Here is a 12,446-nt window from a genome sequence, read left to right as displayed (position 1 = left end):
ATTTGCATTGTATATTTCTGTCTTCTTCGGTATTTGCTTCTTCTGTCCCCATCTCACAGTCTTTCTGAATCACACAAATCCTTTAAGGCTCTCATTTCAATGCAGGCTTTTTCTATTCTTCCCTAATTACTAAATTTAGAAAATCTTGTCCTTCTTGACCTATGATAGAATTTACTATCTAAAATACTAACTTAGAAAACCAAACAGAGAACTGTTTGCAGAAGTCTTTATTCGGAAATGCCAGGCATGAGAAGACTCTGAAAGAGCCTTTTAACTTGGGGAAGGAGGGTGAAATGTTGTATGGGGCTTTAACAAGGGGCCTCAGCTGGAGTTCAGCTGGTTTCAGAAACAATTGATTAAGGATGATTCTCATCTCAGGGAAGAATTGTTCTTGCAGATTAGCAGCCACTGTTTGGGCAATTTGGATTTTATCAAGAACGACAGAATAGTTAGGAGCTAAGTCACATGCAAGAGAGAGAGGAGAAGAACAGCTGGGTGGGAGTGCGGCGCACCGTGGCAAGGATCACATCTGAATGTTCTCATTCTTTCAGTGTTTCATACTTATACTGCTGTCTCTTGATATTTTTATTTTTATATGTTTATATTTTGCCTCCTTAATTATGTTTTAAATTTACCTAGGGCATAGGTTGTCTTATGACTCCTTATATCCTCCATAATGATTTGCCTTCGTAATTGGTTAATACGGTAATCAATTCCATATGGGAATTGGTTAATAAATATTTATAATTGATCTGAACTTCTTTTCAGCATAAGCCCAAGTTTTTCATTTAAAATTTTTTTATTGGCCGGGCGAGGTGGCTCAAGCCTATAATCCCAGCACTTTGGGAGGCCGAGGCAGGTGGATCACGAGGTCAAGAGATCAAGACCATCCTGGTCAACAAGGTGAAACCCCGTCTCTACTAAAAATACAAAAATTAGCTGGGCATGGTGGCACGTGCCTGTAGTCAGGAGGCTGAGGCAGGAGAATTGCCTGAACCCAGGAGGCAGAGGTTGTGGTGAGCAGAGATTGCGCCATTGCACTCCAGCCTGGGTAACAAGAGCGAAACTCTGTCTCAAAAATAAATAAATAAATAAAATAAATTTTTTTGTTTTGTTTTGTTTTCGAGACAGGGTCTTGCTCTGTCACCCAGGCTGGAATGTAGTGACATGATCATGGGTCACTGTAGCCTCGACATCCGGGACTCAAGTGATCCTTCCACTTCAGCCTCCCAAGTAACTGGGACTACAGGCACGTGCCATCATGCCCAGCTAATTTTTGTATTTTTTTGGTAGAGACAGGGTCTCACCATGTTGCCCAGGCTCACCAGGAGCTCAGGAGCTCCAACTCCTGAACTCAAGTGATCCTCCCACCTGGGCCTCCCAAAGTGCTGAGATTACAGGCATAAGTCACCATGCCTAGTTTTGTTATTGCCTGTCTTTTGTATAAAAGCCATATTAACTGGGGTGAGATGATATTTCACTGTTTTGATTTGCATTTCGCTGATGATCAATGACATTGAGTACCTTTTCATATACCTATTTGCCATTTGTACGTCTTCTTTGAACCCAGAAAATCTGAGACAGGTCTCAGTTAATTTAGAAAGTTTATTTTGGCAAGGTTGAGGATGCGCCTGTGACACAGTCTCAGGAAGTCCTGATGACGTGTGCCCAGGGTGGTCGAGGCACAGCTTGATTCTATACATGTCAGGGAAACGTGAGACATCAATCAATATATGTAAGAAGAACATTGGTTCAGTCTGGAAAGGCGGGACAACTTGAAGCAAAGGCAGGAAGACTCAAAGTGGGGAGTGGGCTTCCAGGTCACAGATAGGTGAGAGAGACACAAATGGTTGCATTCTTTTGAGTTTCTGATTAGCCTTTCCAAAGGAGGCAATCAGATATGCATCTATCTCAGTGAGTAGAGGAGTAATTTTGAATAGAGAATGAGAGGCAGGTTTGTCATAAGCAGTTTCCAGCTTGAGTTTTCCTTAGAGATTTTGGGGGCCCAAGGTATTTTCCTTTTACACTTCTTTTGAGAAATGTCTTTTCAGATCTTTTGCCCATTTTAAAATCAGATTATTAGATTTTTTTTCCTATAGAGTTGTTTGAGCTTTTTATATATTCTGATTATTAATCCCTTGTCAGATGGATAGTTTGGAAATATTTTCTCCCATTCCGCGAGTTGTTTCTTCACCTTGTTGATGGTTTCCTTTGCTGTTCAGAAGCTTTTTCACTTGATGTGATACCATTTGTCCATTTTTGCCATGGTTGCCTGTGTTTGTGTTGTATTACTTAAGAAATCTTCACCCAGTCCAATGTCCTGTAGAGTTTCCCCGATGCTTCCTTTTAGTAGTTTCATAGTTTGAGGTCTTAGATTTAAGTCTTTAGTCCATTTTGATTTGATTTTTTATATGGTGGGAGATAGGAGTCTCATTTCTTTCTTCTGCATATGGATATCCAGTTATTCCACCACCATTTACTGAAGAGACTGTCTTTTCCCCAATGTATGTCCTTGGCACTTTTGTCAAAAATTAGTTCACTTTAGGTGTGTGGATTTGTTTCTGGGTTTTCTATTCTGTTCCATTTGTCTCTGTGTCTGTTTTCATGCCCATACCATGCTGTTTTGGTTACAATAACTCTGCAGTATAATTTGTAGTCAGGTAATGTGATTCCTCCAGTTTTGTATTTTTAGTACTTAAGATAGCTTTGGCTATTCTGGGTCTTTCATGGTTCCATATAAATTTTAGGATTGTTTTTCTATTTCTCTGAAGAATGTCATTGGTATTTTGATAGGAATTGCACTGACTCTGTAGATTGCTTTGGGTAGTATGGACATTTTAACAATACTGATTCTTCCAACTCATGAACATGGAATATCTTTCTGTTTTTCGTGTGTCCTCTTCAATTTCTTTCATCAATGTTTTATAGTTTTCATTGTAGAGATCTTTCACTTCTTTGGTTAAGTTAATTTCTAGATATTTAATTTTATTTGTAGCTATTGTAAATGGGATTAATTTTTTTTTTTTTTTTTTGAGATGGAGTTTCGATCTTGTTACCCAGGCTGGAGTGCAATGGTGTGATCTCGGCTCACCGCAACCTCCGCCTCCTGGGTTCAGGCAATTCTCCTGCCTCAGCCTCCTGAGTAGCTGGGATTACAGGCGCGCACCACCGTGCCCAGCTAATTTTTTATATTTTTAGTAGAGATGGAGTTTCACCATGTTGACCAGGATGGTCTCGATCTCTTAACCTCGTGATCCACCCGCCTTGGCCTCCCAAAGTGTTGGGATTACAGGTGTGAGCCACCACGCCTGGCTGGGATTAATTTTTAAACTTCTTTTTCAGATTGTTCACTGTTGGTATTTAGAAATGCTATTGATTTTTGTATGTTGATTTTTTATCCTGCAAGTTAACTGAATTTGTTTATCAGTTCTAATAGTTTTTTTAGGGAATCTAGGTTTTTCCAAATATAAGATCTTATTATCAGCAAACAAGGATAATTTGACTTTTTCCTTTTCAATCTGGATGCCCTTTATTTATTTCTCTTGTCTGATTGCTCTAGCTAGGACTTCCAGTACTATGTTGAATAACAGTGGCAAAATGGGCATACTTGTCTTGTTCCAGATCTTAGAGGAAAGACTTTCAGTTTTTCTCTATCCAGTATGATACTAGCTGTGGGTCTGTTGCATATGGCTTTTATGTTGTGGTATGTTCCTTCTATACCCAATTTTTTGTTTTGTTTGAGACAGAGTCTCATTCTGTTGCCAGGCTGGAGTGCAGTGATGCAATCTAGGCTCACTGCAACCTCCACCTCCCAAGTTCAAGTGATTGTCCTGCTTCAGCCTCCCAAGTGGCTGGGACTACAGGTGCGCACCATCACACCCAGCTAATTTTTGTATTTTTAGTAGAGACCATATTGGCCATGTTGGCCAGGATGGTCTTGATCTCTTAACCTCGTGATTCGCCCACTTTGGCCTCCTAAAGTGCTGGGATTATAGGCATGAGCCACCGTGCCCAGCCTATACCCAGTTTTTTTTGAGGTTTTTTATCATGAAGGAATGTTGAATTTTATCAAATGCTTTTTCAGCATCAATTGAAATGATACATTTTTTGTCCTTTCTGTTGATATGATATATCACATTGATTTGTGTTGAACCATCCTTGCATCCCTGAGTGAATCCCACTTGGTCATGATGAATGATCTGTTTAATGTGTTGTTGAATTTGGTTTCCTAGTATTTTGTTGAGGATTTAAGCCCAATTTTTACTCCCCGGTCACACTGTTCCCAGACCAAACTGAGGGTCAGTGTGCTTATTCTCACGGCCCAATAATGAGATGCAGATGAACTGGGAAAGGAAGGAGTTTTTGTTTCTATAACCCATTACAGGAAGACCTGGAAAATAACACCAGACCAGCTGAAAATTACAAAGTCTTCCAGAGCTTATATCCCTTCTAAGCTATACATCTACATATAAGTGTGCATTCATCTAAATACATAAGTCACTTTGGGAGGCCAAGGTGGGCAGATCACTTGAAGCCAGGAGTTTGAGACCAGCCTTGCCAACATGGTGAAACCTCATCTCTACTAAAAATACAAAAATTCAGTCATAACTTTGCAAAGAAAAAAATTTTTTTAATTAAAAAGAAAGAAGATTAAAAATACAAAAATTAGCCAGTCATAGTGGCACATGCCTGTAGTCTCAGCTACTCACAATACTGAGGCAGGAGAATCACTTGAACCTGGGAGGCATAGATTGCAGTGAGCTGAAATTGCATCACTGCACTCCAGCCTGGTCAACAGAGCAAGATTCCATCTCAAAAAATATATAAAATAAAATTTAAAAAAAGAAATAAGTGATTAACTTCTTTTAATCTGTAACTAAGATCTGAGTCCTAAAGATCTTCCTCTGGAGCCTCAGTAAATTTCCTTAATCTAAATGGGTCCAGGTACTGGGGTGATTACCCTTATCTTATCTCCTGCTAAATCATGGAGGTTTGGAGAGTTCCTTCAGACCCCCAATAAACTTGTTTGTGGAGACTTGGGGAGTTTGTTCAGACTCCCAATAAAATGTGTTTGTTTGTTGGTTGTTTTTTTTACCTATGAATTTGTTAATTTCAGAAAGCTAACAACTCCTGGCCAGGCATGGCTCATGCCTGTAATCCTAGCACTTTGGGAGGCTGAGGCAGGCAGATCATTTGAGGTCGGGAGTTCGAGACCAGCCTGGCCAACATGGCAAAAACGTGTCCACTAAAAATACAAAAATTAGCTGGGTATGGTGTCTCGCGCCTATAATTCCAGCTACTCAGGAGACTGGAGGGGGAGAACTGTTTGAACCTGGGAGGCAGTGGTTGCAGTGAGCCGAGATCGTGCCACTGCACTCCAGCCTGGGCAACAGAGTAAGACTCTGTCTCAAAAAAAAGCTAACAACTCCTTTAGAAGAAGGTAGATTTTAAACTCTGTACATTTTCCATGTAAGATTTGAAAATAAAAAGAAAATCTATACAAACAAAAAACCTTGGATTGATATTTCTCTTCTGGACCCTTGAAGTTACCATTTTGACCCTTTGGTTCATGTAGTCAAATTTATCATTTGTTAACAACACATGATTAATGATATCATAAACTATTTCATATTGAACAGATGAGGGTTATGAAGAGAGTAAATTAATTCACTTTGCAGGGACTGAATTATAATTCAGTGATATTATCTATTACAGGTCTATTTTTATAGATCTGAGAACAAAAGGACTCACAAAACTTAGTTTCTAGTTTTTTTCTTGTAACTGGTTTGCTGCATAAACTCAAGTCATTTGCCTAATCTCTGTTTACCAGTGTCCTCTGTTGTAAAACGTAAAATAGGCCATAAAAACTAGCTTCCAAGGTTATTGTAAAGATTTGATAATTTAATAGTTATTACTGCCCCACATTTCTATGACCATTATCACTACCTATGGTAAATTGAGGCACTTATGAAGAAACAAATCTTACATAGACTTTAACTGGTTGCTAGCATCCTCTAGAATACATTCACAGGTACATTGTTTGGCTTCTATGTTAATTTACATAAGATATTCTTTTGTAGTGGTTGTCTAAACTTTTTTAGAATTGATTTATTGGATCCTTAATCTTGGCATACTCCAGCCGTCCAGATCGCCTTCGGGACATTGCTGATCGCTTCAATGTAGACCATGATGCAGTACTGGACAATGTACTTTATGCACGTGCATATACTAGTAAGAGCCCCACGCAGTGGGATGCTTGGGTCAATGTAAGGTTGGCAGCACTGATTTACTACTTGAGTGATACGACATTTTGTTACTTTTTTTCTAATTTATTTTTTTCCAAATTAATTTAGTCAGTCTATAAATTTTATCATCTGGTAAGTCCTTAGATAATAAAGTGCCCTCAAATTATTATTCTTTGTCTTTAAAATGAAAAGTAACATTCTTTTTGGATAATGTAGCATTTGGTATATATGCTAAGGCAGAATATGCAATAACTTTTTTTTTTTTGAGACGGAATCTTGCTCTGTCACCCTGGTTGGAGTGCAGTGGTGCAATCTCTGCTCACTGCAACTTCCACCTCCCAGGTTCAAGCGATTCTCCTGCCTCAGCCTCCCAAGTAGCTGGGATTACAGGCACAAGCCAACACAGCCAGCTAGTGTGTGTGTGTGTGTGTGTATGTGGTGTTATTATTATTTTTTTTTGAGACGGAGTCACTGGATTGCAATGGTCAATCTCGGCCCACTGCAAACTCCGCCTCCCGGGTTCAAGCGATTCTCCTGCCTCAGCCTCCGGAGTAGCTGGGATTACAGGCGCACACCACCACACCGGGCTACTTTTTTGTATTTTTAGTAGAGACGGGATTTCACCATACTGGCCAGGCTGGTGTGAACTCCTGACCTCAGGTGATCCACCCACCTCGGCCTCCCAACGTGCTGAGAGTACAAGTATGAGCCACTGCGCCTGGCTGCAATAATATTTAATAAACTCATAATTAAGCGAATCCTTCAAGGAGTCTGTTTTGTCTGGCTCCCAAGAACATAAATGATCTTAGCCTCTGCTTCTTTCAACTTTTATAACATTTTCTCACTGCATTTCCCACCAGGTGAACATCAGATGGAGCTACTTGATTATGTAGCAGCAAAGTTCCATGAGGAACCTGGCATCTTCAAGCTATTGGTTGGTTCAAGCTTTTAAACATTGCTTTCACAGAACTATTTAGCATAATATTTTTCTTCTATTGATCTCTATTCAAATAACTTCCTTCAATTTCCAAATGCATGTTTATTTTTACATTAATCCTGTGTAGATTATCGATTCAATAATGGCACTTTTTCGAGTGGATTTCAGTGGCCGTGGGGAGTTGGCTGAACGGCAGCAAAAACTGGCCCAGATGTTATCACGACTCCAAAAAATCTCAGAAGGTACATCTTTAAAATAAAATGGCATCTGTGACTATGTTTGCCAAGTATACTTTGCAGAGAAGCTTGGAATATAATGTTAGGAGGCAGTGTTTTTTTAAAAAAATAAAATTACCTTCTTGGTAATACAACTCTTTCTTTAAACCAATAATATTTATTCTAACCTAAAAAACTTAAATAATTTCTGTTGTCAGTGAAAAATAGGAATATGATCTTGTTTATAAAATAAATTCATGATGCAATATTTCTAAACTCTGAAATCTAAACAGTGAACTTTTAAATATTATATTGCCCTTCTCATAGTTTTTAAATTTTATCTCTTGATGCAGAATATAATGTGGCTATTTTTGTGACCAATCAAATGACTGCTGATCCAGGAGCAACTATGACGTAAGCCCCAATATTCTACTTTTTATTTCACAGAGGTTAACATAAAGAGGGTTACGGTGTAGAATAGAAAATAATTTCAAAATCATTAGTCTTTATGTGGGCACAAATGTATCACAAATCACTTTATTGCACAGTATATATGACTTCATAATTCAGATATCACTTGGTATCCAGAATCTATTTTTCTCTAGTTCTTTACAGAATAAAGCAATACTTCAACCATTTTCAGCAGTACTTTGGGCTTTTCTTTGGTCTAGGGCTAAAGGACTATAGGAGGACAATAAGAAATAGATCCTAGGGAAATAAAAACTAATATTGCAGCTTATCAGTGCGATAGAAGCCATTCATAAAAAGAGAAATATCATCTTTCTACAGGATATACATGAGATATATTTATCAGAGGCCCTATGGAAGAAGTCTCCTGTTGGAAGAAAAATAATTTCAGTTCAGCCTAGTCATATTCAGAATTTGTCGAAGTGTTTGTGCACGTGACATAACTATTGATGGCTCTGAAAAATGGCAGGGAATAGAAAGACACAGAGAGCTAAAGTAGGATAGTAAAAATAGAAAAGCCAAAGAAAGGTTTGTTGCCACCGTAACAAATTTTGAGCATTATGTGTCTGAATAAGCAATCAAAATAATCCAAATTCACACCACTGCACTCCAGCCTGGGAGACAGAGCACGACTCTGTCTCAAACAAAACAAAACAAACCTAAATTCATGATAATGCTTTTTAAAAGTGTTTTCTTTTCTTTTTTTCTGAGACAAGATCTCACTGTTACCCAAGCTGCAGTGCAGTGGCACCATCTCTTCTCACTGCAACCTCCACCTCCCAGCCTCAGGTGATGCTCCCGCCTCAGTCTCCCAAGTAGCTGGGACTACCGGTTCACACCACCAAGCCTGGCTAATTTTCTTTCTTTTTTTTTTTTCACTCTGTTAAGCCTGGCTAATTTTCTTATTTTTAGTAGAGACAGGGTTTTGTCATGTTGGCCAGGTTGGTCTCAAATTCCTGGCCTCAAGCGATCCTCTCACCTTGGAGTACCAAAGTGCTGGGATTACAGGTGTGACCCCCCTTGCCTGGCCAAAAATCTTTTTAAAAAACCTTTTAGGCCAGGCACGGTGACTCACGCCTGTAGTCCCAGCACTTTGGGAGGCCAAGGCAGGCAAATCGCAAGGTCGGAGTTCAAGACCAGCCTGGTCAACATGGTGAAATCCTGTCTGAACTAAAAATACAAAAAATTAGCTGGGCATAGTAGCAGGCGCCTGTAATCCCAGCTACTCAGGAGGCTGAGGCAGGAGAATCTCTTGAACCCGGGAGGCAGAGGTTGCAGTGAGCTGAGATTGTGCCACTGCACTCCAGCCTGGGTGAAAGAGTGAGACTCCATCTCAAAAAAAAAAAAAAAAGATTTTTTTTAAAGCTTTTTATTTAGAAAATGTTTTAACCAGAGAGAATTTGCAAAACTAGTACAATGAATTTGCACCACTGCATTCCAGCCTGGGAGACAGCAAGACATACTCATTTATCTAGGTTCATCAGTTGTTAAATTTGCCACATTTTCTCTCTCTCATGTGTGTGTGTGTGTGTGTGTGTGTGTGTGTGTGTGTGTGTAGGTGTAAAAGCTCTTTGCCTCTCCACACATACACACATTCCCATAGGCATATGTATGTGTATATAATTTTTTGTTTTTGTTTTTCTTTTTTTTTGAAATGGAGTTTCACTCGTTACCCATGCTGGAGTGCAATGGCGCGATCTCGGCTCACTGTAACCTTTGCCTCCTCGGTTCAAGCGATTCTCCTGCCTCAGCCTCCCGAGTAGCTAGGATTACAGGCACCCACCACCACATCCAGCTAATTTTTTTTGTATTGTTAGTAGAGATGGAGTTTCACTGTGTTGGCCAGGCTGGTCTCGAACTCATGACCTCAGGTGATCCACCTGCCTCGGCCTCCCAAAGTGCTGGGATTACAGGTGTGAGCCACTGTGCCTGGCCCTGTTTGTTTGTTTTTCTGAGACAGAGTCTTGCTTTGTCACCCAGGCTGGAATGCAGTGGTGTCATCTCAGCTCACTGCAACCTCTGCCTCCAAGGTTCAAGCGATTCTCCTGCCTCAGCCTCCCTAATAGCTGGGCTTACAGGCACCTGCCACCATGGCTGTCTAATTTTTGTATTTTTGGTAGAGATGGGGTTTCACCATGTTGGCCAGGCTGGTCTCGAACTCCTGACCTCAGGTGATTTGCCCGCCTCAGTCTCCCAAAATGCTGGGATTACAGGTGTGAGCCACCACACCCAGCCTGTATATGTATTTTTTGGTGAACCATTTGAGAGGTTTCTTCTGAACCACTGGAAATTATTCACAGACATCATGGCACTTCACCTCTTAATACTTCACCATATCTCTTCTAAGAATAATTATGTTCTTCTACATAGCCACAATACAATTATCACATTCAGAATTTCTAATATCAGCATAATAATGTTATCTAATACACAGTTGTATTCAAGTGTCTCCAATTGTCCCAATAATGTCCTTTATAGTCCTTGGGGGATTTTTTTGTTTTGCATTCAATTCAGGATCAATTGAAGAACATGCACTGTGCATAATTGTCATGTCTCTTTAGTCTCCTTTAATCAGAACAGCTCTTCAACCTTTGTTAGACTTTTATGACACTGACATTTTTGAAGAATACAGGCCAACTGTTTTGCAACGTCCCTCTATTTGAAGTTGATTTTTTTCTTCATTGTTTAAAATGTTAAACGTTTTGACAGGAAAACTGCCTAAGCAATATTATGGCCTTCTCAGTATATCATATCAGGAGGCACATGATGGCAGTTTGTTCCATTATTAATGATGTTAATTCTGATCATTTGATTAAAATGATATTTACATGATGTCTCCATTATAAAAGAAAATTACAAAAATTCCCTTTTGTATTTAATTAGTAATTTGTGGGGTGATAATTTGAGACCGTGTAAATATCTTGCTCTGCAATAAGATTTCATGCATTTATATTAACATCCATTGAAGATTCTTGCCTAAATTAATTAAATTAATTATTACTCCGATGGTTGCAATACAAAGTGCTATTACTTTAAAACAGAGGCAATACATCATATGGTAGCAGACTAAATGAATCATTGACATATATATTAAAAGATATTTGATATGCTGGAGTAAATTCAGTAAATTGTATTGAAAGGAATGTGTCTTTCTTTAGGCATTTTCCAAACTTACCTTTAACAGTTTTGCTTCATCTTTTGCAGTTTGAGATCTATCTCGTTTTTCAAGACCCTTTTATAAGTATTTTCTACTTAGTTACAAGAGATTCCTATGAAAAATATTAATTATTCAAATGGTATTAAGCAAGTTAAAGAGATTGAGGAGGAGAAATCAATCATTTATTAATTCAATGAATATTTATTGAAAATCTACTATATAGATTGCCGGGCACAATGGCTCACGCCTGTAATCCTAGCACTTTGGGAGGCCGAGGTGAGTGGATCATGAGGTCAGGAGTTCAAGACCAGCCTGGCCAACATGGTGAAACCCTGTCTCTACTCAAAATACAAAAATTAGTCGTTTGTAATTCTAGCTACTCGGCAGGCTGAGGCAGGAAAATTGCTGGAACCCGGGAGGCAGAAGTTGCAGTGAGCCAAGATCCCGCCTCTGCACTCCAGCCTGGGTGATAGAGCGAGACTCTGTCTCAAATAAAATAAAATAAAATCTACTATGTAACAATATTCTGAGAATTCACTACTGAACAAAAAAGACAAAAATCCTGGCCTCGGCCAAGCACAGGCACAGTGGCTCACACCTTGTAATCCCAGCACTTTGGAAAACTGAGACAGGAGGATCGCTTGAGCCCAGGAGCCTAGGCAACATAGAAAGAACTTGTCTCTACAAAAAAATAAAAAATTAGCCAAGCATGGTGGCACATTCCTGTAGTCCTAGCTACTTGGGAGGCTGAGGCAGAAGGATTGCTTGAGCCTAGGAAGTCAAGGCTCCAGTGAGCCATGTTTGCACCACTATACTCCAGCCTGGGCAAGAGAGAGAGAACCGGTCTCAAAAAAAATCTTGGCCTCTATAAAGAAGGAAAATAGGCCAGGTGCGGTGGTTCACGCCTGCACTTTGGGAGGCCAAGGTGGGCTGATCACCTGAGGTCAGAAGTTCAAGACCAGCCTGGCCAACATGGCAAAACCCCATCTCTACTAAAAATATAAAAATTAGCTGGAGGTAGTGGCATGTGCCTGTAATCCCAGCTACTTGGGAGGCTGAGGCAGAAGAATCATTTGAACCTGGGAGGTGGAAGTTGCAGTAAGCTGAGATCATGCCACTGCACTCCAGCCTGGGTGACAGAGCAAGATTCTGTCTCGAGAAAAAAAAGAAGGAAAAGAAATGATGTCCATTCAACTCAAAATTTTAGTCTTGGTAAGTCACACATTGTCTATAGTATAGTCCTTGAGTGGTTAAGGCAATCATCTCTGTTTTATGGGGTGTCTTTCATATACAGGACATGAAGTGCTTCACAAAGAGAATAATTTTAAACTGAAGAGAAATGGAAGATTTTTAAGGCTTGCTTTAAAAAGAGAAAATGACTCATTGGCTCAGAGGGAGGAAGTGGGTTGCATCCAAATAAAACA

The 12,446-nt window shown here is 39.6% G+C and overlaps 1 protein-coding gene across 4 annotated transcripts in view; it reads left to right on the top strand.

Moving 5' to 3' along the window:
- The window catches only part of DMC1 (DNA meiotic recombinase 1), a 40,867-nt gene that overhangs the window by 20,409 nt on the left and 8,012 nt on the right, over positions 1-12,446 (top strand). For 3 of the 4 annotated variants that reach the window (XM_012458954.2, XM_012458956.2, XM_012458955.2), the window contains 4 exons: positions 6,140-6,231; positions 7,106-7,179; positions 7,310-7,424; positions 7,751-7,811. In XM_012458954.2, coding sequence (XP_012314377.1) covers positions 6,140-6,231; positions 7,106-7,179; positions 7,310-7,424; positions 7,751-7,811 — 342 coding nt within the window. The remainder of the gene's footprint in view (positions 1-6,139; positions 6,232-7,105; positions 7,180-7,309; positions 7,425-7,750; positions 7,812-12,446) is intronic. The other variant, XM_012458957.2, reaches the window with a different exon arrangement.

Source organism: Aotus nancymaae, unplaced genomic scaffold, assembly GCF_030222135.1.
Source record: "Aotus nancymaae isolate 86718 unplaced genomic scaffold, 86718_ANA_hifiasm-v0.15.2.pri h1tg000076l, whole genome shotgun sequence".
Taxonomy (NCBI): Eukaryota; Metazoa; Chordata; class Mammalia; order Primates; family Aotidae; genus Aotus; species Aotus nancymaae.
This window is presented reverse-complemented; position numbering and strand designations above follow the sequence as displayed.